The sequence below is a fragment of the Macrobrachium nipponense genome, chromosome 8 (genome assembly GCF_015104395.2).
Source record: "Macrobrachium nipponense isolate FS-2020 chromosome 8, ASM1510439v2, whole genome shotgun sequence".
NCBI classification, from domain to species: Eukaryota; Metazoa; Arthropoda; class Malacostraca; order Decapoda; family Palaemonidae; genus Macrobrachium; species Macrobrachium nipponense.
Genome location: NC_087203.1, coordinates 72,853,055 through 72,866,144, shown reverse-complemented (window position 1 = coordinate 72,866,144; position 13,090 = coordinate 72,853,055). Strand labels below are relative to the sequence as shown.

Below are 13,090 nucleotides of genomic sequence, written 5' to 3'. Positions count from 1 at the left end.
GTATATACTTTTCTTCTTTTTGGATATGGTCTGGAGTCTCTTCGAACAATGGAGGACTTGGTTTAGCACGGGCGGCCGTCTATGTTGTTCAGTAAGAGAATCTTGTCCATATCCAATTAGATGAGTATAATTTTTTTTTTTTTTTTTTTTTTTTTTTTTTTTTGGAAAATTATGTATGTGTGCGTAGTGGTTTTGAGTTACGGTTGTTGTGACGAGTTCGGGATAACTCGGAAACAATCCTTAGTTCTAACATATGGTTAGGATCAGGTGGTCGGGATTGGTTGTGTGCTCCTTCATAAGGTGTATTGTCATATAAGTGGATCAGCACCCATTGACAAAGTCCTTTTAGGCTCTGCCGAGTAAGCGGATAAGACCCCATCGGCAGACCCACAAGAACTCTTGGCCATAGATCATATATCTCGCTAAAGTTTCTTGAGGTGATGCAGACTACTGGGCAAACACCCACAAAGTCTACCACCTATCAGGTAGGAACCAAGGTTTTATTTATACCTACAACATATGTTGTTTACCTGTCTATTCCTATAGTAGCTGTCTCTTACCCTCCACCGAAGGGTGCCAATCAGCTATGTATATATCTGACAGGTAAGTGGATTGTATGAAAATTGATATTGTTATTATACAATAAAGTTTCATACATACTTACCTGGCAGATATATACAATTAAAGGCCCACCCAGCCTCCCCGCAGGAGACAGGTGGAAGAGAGAAAATATGATAGAAAACGGGGATGGTTCCTAGTCCTGCCGCCCAGGGCAGGCAGGTAGATCACCTGACCTACCTGTAGCGAGTGGCGCGAAATTTGAATTTCTGCGTCGGGACGACGGAGTCTTAGCTATGTATATATCTGCCAGGTAAGTATGTATGAAACTTTATTGTATAATAACAATATCATTTTTGATGAATAGCTGTGCTTTATTGTATATTTTCATAGATGGTCAAGTTGCTGACTTTCTTTTCTCCCCATTCAAGTAATTTAGATATTTTCTACACACTTAAATGACTGACTGTGCTACCTGTATACATACACTGAACTTCTTTCTATTTCAGTCATTGTTTTCCTGTAACCTTTGACAAGTGCTTATAGAAATGCAATGAATAAAAGAAAAATAAGTTCAGCTTAGACTGGTGTAGACAGTTAAATGTAAAAAATGTAGTAAATATGTCAATTGTTAGAATTGCAAGCAAACAAAAATCAACAGCTTTCAAAATTCATAACGAGCATGTAATTTTTCTTACAGAACAATAAAATATTGTGTTGGGATCTTAGAAACCCAGGGAAACTGCTCTGGTCATTTAGAAGAGAGGTGAATACTAACCAAAGGATTAGTTTTGATCTTGAGCCACATTCCAATAACTTCCTTATTTCAGGTAAGAACCTTGATTTTTGCATCTGTTATTTTTAACAAGTTTCTCTATTATATTTTTAGTCAAAGAGTTCTCTGAATCTGGTTAACATGCTAAAATTTCATGTTTTATTGTAGTGTCTTACCGAACAATTATAGAGCCGTGATTTCCACGAGCGGCAGGATACTAAATTCAAATTTAGCACGTCGGCGTCGCCAACACTGGTGGTGATGACGTCATCTCCCTCCACTCGCGGGAGAACCAGGTACAACTGCCCAGGTGAATCCAATTCTTTTCCTGCCGGCGTCCGGTGAACATCGGTGGTCGGTGCGGTTGGATGACTTTGCTTCGCTTTTTTTTCTTGTGGATTTGATCTTCGGAATTGGTGAAGTACTCTTTTTTGGCGTTGTTATTATTTTGCTTTTTATTTAGGCGTTGCCATGTCGGATTCTAGTCCGTCGGGAGTTAGGTTTTGCATCTCAGGATGTAAAACTAGATTATCCAAGTTAGAGTATGATTCTCACACTAAATGTGTTAGTGTAGGGGACAGGTTTGTTCAGCAGATCGAACATGTAACGAGTGTAGTGATTGGACTGATTCTCAATGGAAGTTTTTTAGTTCATACTCGGAGAAATTAGCTAAAGACAGAATTAGAAAAGCAGCGCTTAGGGAAAGTAGACTTAGCTCTGCTTCGTCTTGCGATGCATCTGTTCCTTCTGTTTCTCCTCAAATTGTTATGTCTCCTTTAACTACACCTCCTATTCCTCCTACTAATCCCACTTCTCCGGCTTCCCGTGTAGTTTCTTCCAACACCATTGCCAGTCTGGAATCGAGGTTAGATCAGAAATTTTCGGTACTAGCGAATACGGTTTTGCAACTTGGTAATTCAGTTAAGACGTTTTTGGAGAAAGCGGCTTCAGGTAAGAGTGTAGTTGAGGGTGCGTCTGTCTGTCCTGACACGTCTCCTAGACAAAGGTCACTGTCCAGCTCCCCCACACCGGGGAGAAGACATACCGGAAGTCCAAGGGAGTCGATCGGGATTTGCCCACAGACAGGCGCCTCTCTTGTTGAGCCTGTTGCGCCTCAACAGGGCTCGGTTAAGCGTTGGAAAGGTGTTGCGGTCAGACGCCTTTCGAATGATTCAAGCGATTCGTCTCCGGTCGCGCGGCGCTCTTGGCGAGATTCGCCAGTTTCGCGTCCCTTAAAGAGGCGTTCAGGCGCCGATTCTTCTCCTCCTCCAGTCAAGCGGTATAACCAGGAGCCTGAGAGTAGGGTTGCGCCGCGGCCGTTAGCGGCTCGTTTCGTCGCCTCAATCTGTGCCTTTTTCGGCTCCATCTACTAGTAGAGATTGTGGTTTTAGCGCTGTAGCTAGCAGTTCTAAGGGTGTTTCTTTAGGCGCTTTTTCGTCTGTTACGCCTGATGCGCCTGTTTCGCCTCGAATTTCGGCGCCTCCGAGCGAGGCGCAAGTAGTTTTTCCGCCTCCTGCTGAACATTTAGGCTCTTCCAAGCCTACGTTAACTGTTTTTGATTCGTCTCTGGCGCCTTTGCGCAAGCAGTTAGAGATGTTAACCAACTGGATGAATGAGTCCAAGGGTGGTTCGAAACCTTCAGATCAGGTTGTAGTTCCGTCTACTTCTTCGGCGGTATCGGAGAATGAAGAAGAAGTAGAGGAGGAGGATTCACATCACCTCTCGTGTTATTCACGTCTCCTTAGATTTCTTCTGGTATCTTATCCAGATTATTTTGAGAAAGCGGCTCCGCGCTCCCCAACTTCGACTTTTTTGATGAGGAGGAAAACTTCAGACCCTCTCCTCCCAAAACTTGTTCTATCTAAAGCGGTTAGACATTCGTTGAAAGAGACTGAGAAATGGATGTCTATGAAAGAGACTTAGGGAAGGCTCTTTTTGCTTACCCTCCCTCTAAGTTGCTTCGTAAGAGGTATAGGTTTTATGTAACTGGGGAAGCTCCTTCTCTGGGAGTTTCTGCCTCCTCCCAGGGAGACTTCTCCAGTTTAATCGACTCCTCTAGAGATCTGCTTTCGCCGCAGCGAAAGTTTTCTTTACAGCGCCGGAGTTGGACCACGTTGTAAAGAATCAATTTAAACTTTTGGAAGTCTTTAGCTTCCTTGATTGGACTATTGGCGCTTTAGCGGCCAAGATCGAAGACTGTCCTTCTCTTTCTCAGAGTTAGCGGAGGATTGGATTGGTGTTCTGTCCTGTGCGGACAAAATCCATTAGGGATGGATGTGATGAGTTAGCTTCGCTCATCGCCTTTGGTACCCTTAAGAAAAGGCAACTTTGGTGCTCCTTTGCTTCTAAAAGGGTTACTTCCCAACAGAAGTCTGCTCTCTTGTTCGATCCTTTTGTGAAAGATAACCTCTTTCCAGACGATGTAGTGTTGTCAATTTCGTCTGCGCTAGATAAGAAATCTACTTCGGATTTACTGGCACAGTCTACTAAGAGACCTAAAGCTCCTGTGGAGACTGTTCCTTCGGTTTCTCCTCTGGCCAAGTGCCTTTTCGAGGGAGAAAACCCAAGCGCTTCTTTCGGCCGAAGTCGAATTTGCGACCTCAGTCTAAGGCCTCAGCCAAGGTTAACAAACCTTCCAAATGAAAGCTCGGTTCTTCATGCACCAGTGGGAGCCAGGCTGGCTCTGTTTTGGGAGGAATGGGAAAACAGAGGAGCAGAAGCCTGGGTAGTGCAAGTACTCAAGTTCGGCTATCGTATTCCTCTCGTTTCACCTCCCTCGCTCTCACCTGTGCCAATTCCATTCCAGGCATACTCTCCGGGCTCAGACAAATTTCTGGCGCTAGCCGCAGAAGTGGAAGCGCTTGTTCTCAAAGAAGCGATAGAACAGATAGAAGGGGATTTTCCTCCAGGCTTTTACAATCGCCTTTTTGTAGTTCCCAAGTCATCAGGGGGCTGGAGGCCGGTTTTGGATGTGAGCGCCCTGAACTTGCATGTCCAGAAAACAAAATTTCATATGGAGACCACTCGGTCGGTTCTGGAGTCCATCAGACAGGGGGATTGGATGGTCTCTCTGGACATGCAAGACGCTTATTTTCACATTCCGATACATCGCGAATCTCGGAAGTACCTGAGGTTCATGTTCGAAGGCAAGGTGTTTCAGTTTCGGGCGCTTTGCTTCGGACTAGCGACCGCTCCTCAAGTTTTCACCAGGGTTCTATCCCCGATAGGAAGCTGGCTGCACATATTAGGAGTAAGAATCTCCCTCTATCTGGACGATTGGCTTCTCCGGTCGGAATCAGAGAGTCGGTGCATGAAGGACCTTGGAACAACTCTGGATCTTGCCAGAAAGTTAGGAATTCTGGTCAACAAACAGAAGTCCCAGTTGGTTCCATCTCAGAGCATCCTTTATTTGGGGATGATTCTGAATGCTCAAGTTTTTCGGGCTTTTCTGTCCCCGAAGAGGGTTCAAGGCTGTATGGAGGACAGTTCAGGAGTTCTTGGACAAAAAGGTAAGTTCTGCCAATCAGTGGACGAGACTCCTGGGCAAATTGACGTCAGTGGAGAAATTTGTGACGTTGGGAAGACTGCACATGAGACCTCTGCAGTTTTTCCTGAGAGCCTCTTGGTGCAGGAAGACACAACCAGACTCGATTACCTTTCCTGTCACAGATCAAATAAAAGAGGACCTAAGGTGGTGGCTCTCTCGAGCAAGGTTGGAAGAAGGGTTAGATTTACGACCCATCCTCCCGAACCTACAGTTCTTTTCCGACGCATCGGACACAGGTTGGGGAGCCCTACTGGGAAATCAACGGACTTCAGGAGCTTGGTCGGAGAAGGAGAAGAAGTTCCACATAAATGTAAAGGAACTGTTAGCAATTTTCTTGGGGCTCAGACAGTTTCGGAGCTTAGTAGAAGGTCGAGTAGTGGCAGTTTATTCCGACAACTCCACGGCTCTATCGTACGTGCGGAAACAGGGGGGGACTCAGTCTTTCTCTCTGTACGAAGTAGCCAAGGATCTCCTCCTGTGGTCAAACGAAGCGAGGTTCAGCTAGTCCCGAGATTTGTTCCGGGAAAGATGAACGTCCTGGCGGACGAGTTAAGTCGTCAACAGCAAGTGTTACCTCTGGAGTGGACTTTGGACAACAAGATTTGTCAGAAACTTTGGCGCCTTTGGGGACGACCGTCAATAGACCTGTTCGCGACATCAAGGAACAACCGTCTTCCTCTCTTTTGTTCTCCAGTCCCAGATCCTCTAGCTTGGTCGGTGGACGCAATGCTGTTGGATTGGTCGGGTCTGGAAGCTTATGCATTCCCTCCGTTCGGTCTAATAAGAGAGGTGCTGAACAAGTTCATGTCGCACAGCAATGTAACACTGACGTTAATCGCTCCCATTGTTTTGGCCCAGGAAAGAGTGGTTCCCGGACCTTCTCCAGTTGTTAGTAGACTTCCCCAGACTTCTTCCTCCAGAGAAGTGGCTTCTCAAACAACCTCACTTCAAGAGGTTCCACCAAAACTGTCCGCTCTAGCTCTGACAGGGTTCAGACTGTCCGGAATCTTGTCAGAGCGAAAGGATTTTCAAGAAGAGCTGCAGAAGCTATCGCTCGTTGTAGGAGAGAGTCTTCTAACAAACTCTATCAAGGGAAGTGGAGAATCTTCAGAGAGTGGTGTAGAAGTGCTAAAGTCTCTACTTCTGCGACCTCTTTAACAGAAATAGCAGATTTTCTTCTATTTCTTAGGAACTCTTAAGAAACTGGCTCCTTCGACAATCAGAGGATATAGAGCCATGCTCTCTTCGGTTTTTCGACATCGAGGTTTGGATATTTCCTCCAATTCAGATCTGTCGGACCTCATTAGGTCTTTCGAAACCACTAAGCTCCCGCAAGATACAGTGGCTTGGAACTTAGATGTGGTGCTTAAGTTCCTCATGGGGCCACCGTTTGAGCCCTTGAAGTCGGCTTCACTCAGGAACTTGACTAAGAAGGCACTCTTTCTTATTGCACTAGCTTCTGCTAAGCGTGTCAGCGAATTGCACGCTATAGACAAAAGAGTCGGTTTCTCTCAAGGCAATGCTGTATTTTCGGTATCTTTGACCTTTCTAGCCAAAAATGAGAATCTTCTAATCCTTGGCCGAGGAGTTTTGTGGTAAGGAACTTATCTGATTTGGTTGGACATGAGGAGGAAGAAAGGCTCTTATGTCCAGTCAGGGCTATTAAGCAGTATCTGTTTGCCACTAAGGGTATTAGAGGACAATCTTCTAAGCTCTGGACCTCGGTTCAAAATCCCTCTCGTCCTCTCTCTAAGAATGCTATATCGTTCTTTATTAGAGAGCTTATCAGGGAAGCTCACTCACAGTCCGAGAACGACAATCTTTCCGTTCTGAGAGTTAAAGCTCACGAGGTTAGAGCAGTGGCAACTTCTTTAGCATTCAGAAAGAATTTATCTTTAGCTTCGATTCTTCAGAGCACGTTCTGGAGATCGAATTCGGTTTTGCGAGTCATTATCTCAAAGAGATAGAAACGGTTTTCGAGAATTGTAAAACGTTAGGTCCGGTGGCGGTTTCTGGCATGGTGTTGGGAGAAACGGCACAGGGGTCGTCACCTCTATGCTAACTTTTCACCTTGAATAGGTTGTCGAGTTCAAGGGAAGCTGGGGGTACTGAGTACCTGGGATACTCACCAGTCTGTTAGGTCAGATTTTACAATGGTTGGGTATATATGTTTTTAAATCTGGTGTTGGTGACAATGTTTTGTATGATTGAATTTCTGGTCTTAGCCCAGGGCAAGGGCAATCTTTGTTGTTACTATCCTCCGTCAGTCAGCCTAGACTCGCTTGAACTACGGAAGGATTCCACTCCTGTAGAGGCTAACTTTGGTCAAATTCCAATTCCTCTACAATAGTAAGAAGAGCACCGACCAGAGGCAGTAACAGTCTGCTGTAGCTCTCTTACAAGGTAAGGTACAACAGACACCTTGAGTGTTTACTGGTATTGCAATAAATGTAACCATTTAAAAATACTAGTGGTCCACTGAATCCCACCTTCCCATAAATGTGTAATCAGCTCTATAATTGTTCGGTAAGACACTACAATAAAAATAAAATTTTCATTATTAAAATGAAGTTTTTATTGTATATACTTACCGAACAATTATGATTATACCCACCCTCCTCCCCTTAGGTGGACGGACGGGCAGAAAGAATTGGATTCACCTGGGCAGTTGTACCTGGTTCTCCCGCGAGTGGAGGGAGATGATGTCATCACCACCAGTGTTGGCGACGCCGACGCGCTAAATTTGAATTTAGTATCCTGCCGCTCGTGGAAATCACGGCTCTATAATTGTTCGGTAAGTATACAATAAAACTTCAATTTTAATAATGAAATTTCATTTTTTTGAGTGCTGTTATCGTTCATGTTTATTAACTCAGTCTGCATCCCTTTGCTTTTTCTGTTTATTGTTTCCTTTGGTAGATTACAGGAGAATTCTTTTACCAGTTAATTTGTTTGCTGGGATACTCACTTTGGTTGTAAATCTCACATATTTACAAAAAGCTTAATACCCTGTTGGTGGAGAAACTTGAGTAATGTTCTTAATTATTTATTGAAATGAGAAAAGTGGTGTACAGTAAACCCCCCAAAATTCATGGGGGATGAGTACCAGAACCCCCAGCAAATTGTTAAAATCAGTGAGTACTTGAAACCATTCTAAAAATGTTTTAAACTGCTGCAGTATTTTGATAGTTTAAACACAAAAAACCTTGTCAAAATGCTTATACCCGAGTATTTTAATAGTTTTATCACAAAAAAGTGCATTTAGTTAAGAAAAGGATATGAAAATACAGTAATGTGTGAATATTTCTCATTAAAAAATACCATGAATAGGCAAACTTTCTGTGAATAATGGGTACATATGGTCTGTAGAAAAATGCGTGAATAGGTGAGTCTGCGAATCATGAGTCTACGAATCGTGAGTCCATAAATAGCGGGGGTACTGTATTGGTAAAAACTCCACTGCTATAATTTTTATAAGTCTAATGGGCAGTCTGCATTATACCTAATTAAAAATTTTTAACAAACTGACTGATTTAGACATTTAATGCATTGTTTACTTCTAAACATATTTGAGAATTAGATCATGAAATGCCTCATACTGTAAGTGAATAAATTTTAATTTAAGCAAAGCATTCATTTCAAGATTCCTCATGTCCTAGACAGTGCCTGTGGATATTCCTTTTGTTTAGATCAGGGGTTTTCAACCTGGGGTACACCAAGGGTCTGTCGGGGGTTTGCGTTCCCCATGGCACTTGAACGAATGTTAGATGCTGACGTTCAATGTGCTTTAGCAAAAAGTGCTCATCGGTCAACTAGTATAGTTAATGAAAACAGTTTCAGCCATTTCATTGACTCCCTTTGCATCTGATGTAATAATAATGTATTTTGTTTTTGTGGCTCAGTACCATAACCTTGAAAATTTACTGTTTAGCCAGAGGTAAATAATTATAAAAAATTGTCTATATTTTTTTATGGAATTCTTTATGTTTTCAATATTATTGGTTATGTCAGTAGAGTTATGCACTTAATTCCCTTCTGTACAGTACTTGCAAATATATAGAATGGAATGTTTTCTGAGTTGGTTTTGTTTTCCATGTTATACAAAGTGAAGGGTTACATTACTGACATTACAAATGCCCGAAAGGGTACGGGTGGAGAAAAAGGTTGAAAACCCCTGGTTTAGATGGTATAAGCATGATACAAAATCAGTTCACTGTCTACTAATGCTATCTGCTCTATCCAAATCATTTTGAGTCTTAATGATTAAAAAATTTTCACTCAGGTAACTGCTGCAGTTTGAAGGGATCAAAATTTATGAAAATTTTGGAAGAATTATTCCATTTTGGATTATTTCATACTTAATAAATGCCACAGCAATGAGAAGCAGATGCGATTGTGTGAATAAGATTTGTAAAAAGATCATGTGACCAACCATGATTTCAAAGGATAGCATAATTGTGGTATTTGGATGGACAGATATCTTTGCTGAAAGGCCTTGAAAAGTGAACGAAAGGAACCATGAGGCTTTTGCTCACAATCTGGAGTTATGTAACTAAAGCCAAGGAAGAAAGCAGGCCACAAAAAAAAACTTCCTTTAATATTTCAAAGACCTCTTGACATTTCCTTGTTCTGTCAAGCTCCAGATGATGAATCAAGCCATACATCATGGTGTTAATTCAGTTTTTAAATCAATATTTAGTATTATATAAAATGCACTAGGTTTATATTGCATTTACCTGTCCATATTACAGATAAATGCACATTTGCATGTGGCTTTTGAGAAAGTAAGGGTATGTTGGTACATAACTTAAAATGGTACAGTAGTAACAAGTGCATAGCATTCCATGAAAAGTTAACAGACCACTAACATTCAGTATTTGTGAAAGACCACTGTGTATGACTACACTTGTTTAGTAGTGTATAAAGATTACTATATCTTGGGGAATATGGTAGTGTCAGGCTACAATTTAAGGCTTCCTCTATTTCTTAATATTTTTCTCAAACTAAAACAACCTTTTGTAATTATGAGATGATATGATCCACATTTCTAGGCCCTCGTAGGACAGGCCAAAGGATCAGGTCTCAAATAAGTGGCTCATATTGGGGCAAAACTTTAAGAAAAATAAGGTCCGTTAGGTAATGGGAAAGGAGCAAAAGAAAAAAAGTTAGGTAGCTAATGTGAAGAGAACAAAAGGAATGAAAGTTAGGTAGCTAATGGAAAGAGAACAAAAGGAATGAAAGTTAGGTAGCTAATTGGAAGAAAACAAAAGGAACGGATAAGTTAAAAGTGGAAAGCAGTGCAGATTGGGAATGAAGGAACATTGCCAAGGCCTTTAAGAACTGCCTATTGTGTGTCAGGCAGGGCACACCTTAAGCAGGCTTCTTTTAGGGCTTTTGTGTCTTTTGACTTGTCAGTCATAATGAAAGTCTATTACAAACGAATTTTTACAAACCACAAAATTTTTGCAGGCACCACAAATGGGTCAGTTCTTAAGTGGAACTTGCAGGATTTACCACTCCCTGATGGTGAGGACCCAGAAATGATCAAGACATCTTCAAAGTTTGTTGCTCATAAAGACTGCTGTAATGGTGTGAGGTAAGTTTGTAATTATATATTAAATATATATTTATAAATGTTATACTGTAACTACTTCTAAGTTAAGTTATGCAATAGTTCATCATAACATAGTGAAAATTCCACAAAGTGTTCTTTTAAATTTACCTTTCAAGTGCATATGTTTAGCCTGTGATTTGGCCTTTATTATGTTTTCTGTCACCTTTACAGTATATACCAGTTGAAATTAAGTGCTGTCCTGTAGTGCAGTTGTAATTGTATTAAATTGCACATGTACCATCATATAATTTCTTTTATATACAGTATATATAAATCACAGTCCTAATGCATTTTGGAATGTGGCGATATCATTTTGAGTAATATGTATTATACTGTTGGAAACTATTTTACTATAGTTAAGAGTCCAGGAGATATTGATACATAAAAAGGAATAATGAATGATGACAGTTTATTTTAATGTAGTTAAGAGTCCAGGAGATAATGATACATAAAAGAGAATAATGAATGATGACAGTTTAGGAGAATATTGTTTTCGTAGAATGATACTGTAGGAAATTTTGAGAAAGTCATCCAATTTTTAAAATTTTGCCATACATACTGCATATAGGAACTATCCAGATAAAATGGTGACAAGAATTATAGTTTTTTTTATTTGTGAAATAAATTTTTCCTTAGAAACCATGCACCACAGTAACTTGATCACTGTAAATGTAATATGAATTTATTTTTCTGCTAGGCAAGTTTGTATTGGTGATGATTAGAACTGAAATCCTCATTATATTTATTTGAACTGGCCTCATGCTAGTACTCTTGCTTTCTCCTTTGAGAAAGTCTTCTTGAACAATGATATATAATTTCGAGTTGCTTTTATATGCTATAGAGTGCATATTGCCCTTTGGGTATCTGCTGCAAAAGATAAAAATTTGATGTTAGGTGTGAAAGATAATCTACAGTTTTAGACTACTAAATACATTTTATTTTGGTTTTACTGTTAACTTTATATAAAGGACTTGATCATAATCAATCTGCATCCATGAAGTGTTATGTGCTCATTGTGCATCACCAGGTGTTGTTTTGAATGCAATTTTTGATAGCTTCAATTTATTTCTTGTAATTTTTATTATATGCCTCTAACATGAAAAATGTTGATATAGATTTTATTTTTCTCATTCACAGTTTAAATCCACATTTCCCAGTACTAGCCACAAGCTCTGGTCAGCGCCACTTCCCAGAGCCACAGTCATGTTCTAGCTCAGACTCCTCCTCTGAAGATGATGGACCCTTATTTTTGCATAGGAAAAACAAATATGAAAATTCTGTAAAATTATGGTGGCTTGGGTGATGTAGAATGAATTTCACTTTCTTGGGTATTCCTTGTCATGGATTTTTTTTTTCTTTGTTGATAACGATTCTTGGTTAAACCCAGTTTTGCTCAGGATCACACATTTACCTGAATGTACTAATTACTAAGCATTTTCATTTTGAGTTTTAATAAAAAAACAGAAACAGAGTGATTGTACAATATTCTTTTCTTTGCTCTTAACATTTGAAATGTAGGTAAGCTGATCAATATAGGTGTGCAGAACTCCTTTTGTTATAAGAAAAGACTAATACATGTACTGAAGATATGATATTGTGCATTTTATACTTAACATGTTTTTTTAACATGTTCTGGGTTTATGGTCCAAAAATTGCAGGTTGTTTGCATTCTTACAAAACTCGCTTTTTCAACTGCCTTGACCACTGTATCAAGTCTGATCTGAGGTTGGAACAAAAGAATCCAGCCACGGACACAACATTTCAAGGGATGAATCACCAGTCTCTTGCTGAGTATGTTCATGTGGTGAACGAATGATTTTTTTTCACTTTTAGTGAATGAGCACTGGGAAGATGTCTGGAGAGTCTATAATTTTATTATATTTCATTTTTAAGGAAATATGTATATATTTTTCCTTACCTGGTTCATGAACGTAGACTGATTAGCATATGTGTACAGGCATTCCCCGGGTTACGAAGGGGGTTCCGTTCTTGAGATGTGGTGTAAGCCGAAAATCACTGTAAGCCGGAGCATCGTCAAAAATCTTAAGAAAACCTTACATTTAATGCTTTAGGTGCATTAAAAACTATGTAAACTGCATTCTTATTGCATTTTTCATCAAAAAACCTTCAAATATTGATTATTTTGCATTTTTGGAGTCATATTTCTTCTGCCAGATCAGTGTTGCAAGCGCCATAACCCTGGAACATGCGTTGTAAACCTGGAAATAATTTCTGATAAATATAATTGAAAAGTGTTGTAACCTCGGAACATCGTAAGCCGAACCCGTCGTAAGCCCGGGACTGCCTGTAATGTGTTAAACTTTTTTGGCTTGCATCACAGTTGCATCACATTATGTGTTTCTCACTTTTATACATTCTTTGTTCTACTCTTGAGTTGCATAGACGTTCCTAAAGGGATGACATTGACACTTAATTCTTAATATGAAGTGGTAAGTTTGGGTTTATGTTTTGCAGGAAATTGTCTTGTATGAGAAGTCAGATACTCAGCCTAAGAAATTAAGCCTGAGTAAGTGATACGGTTCAAATATTAATATAGATTGAAGCACTTACTCCTAAATACAGCATAGTCCTAAAG

At 40.3% G+C, this 13,090-nt stretch overlaps 1 protein-coding gene across 2 annotated transcripts in view; it reads left to right on the top strand.

The window, feature by feature from the left end:
- Nucleotides 1-12,522, top strand: part of LOC135222847 (telomerase Cajal body protein 1-like) — a 57,776-nt gene extending 45,254 nt beyond the window's left edge. For both annotated transcript variants that reach the window (XM_064261180.1, XM_064261179.1), the window contains exons 9-11: nt 1,259-1,388; nt 10,350-10,476; nt 11,632-12,522. In XM_064261180.1, the coding sequence (XP_064117250.1) occupies nt 1,259-1,388; nt 10,350-10,476; nt 11,632-11,797 (423 nt within the window). In that variant the 3' untranslated portion in view covers nt 11,798-12,522. The remainder of the gene's footprint in view (nt 1-1,258; nt 1,389-10,349; nt 10,477-11,631) is intronic.
- Nucleotides 12,523-13,090: the final 568 nt, after the last annotated feature.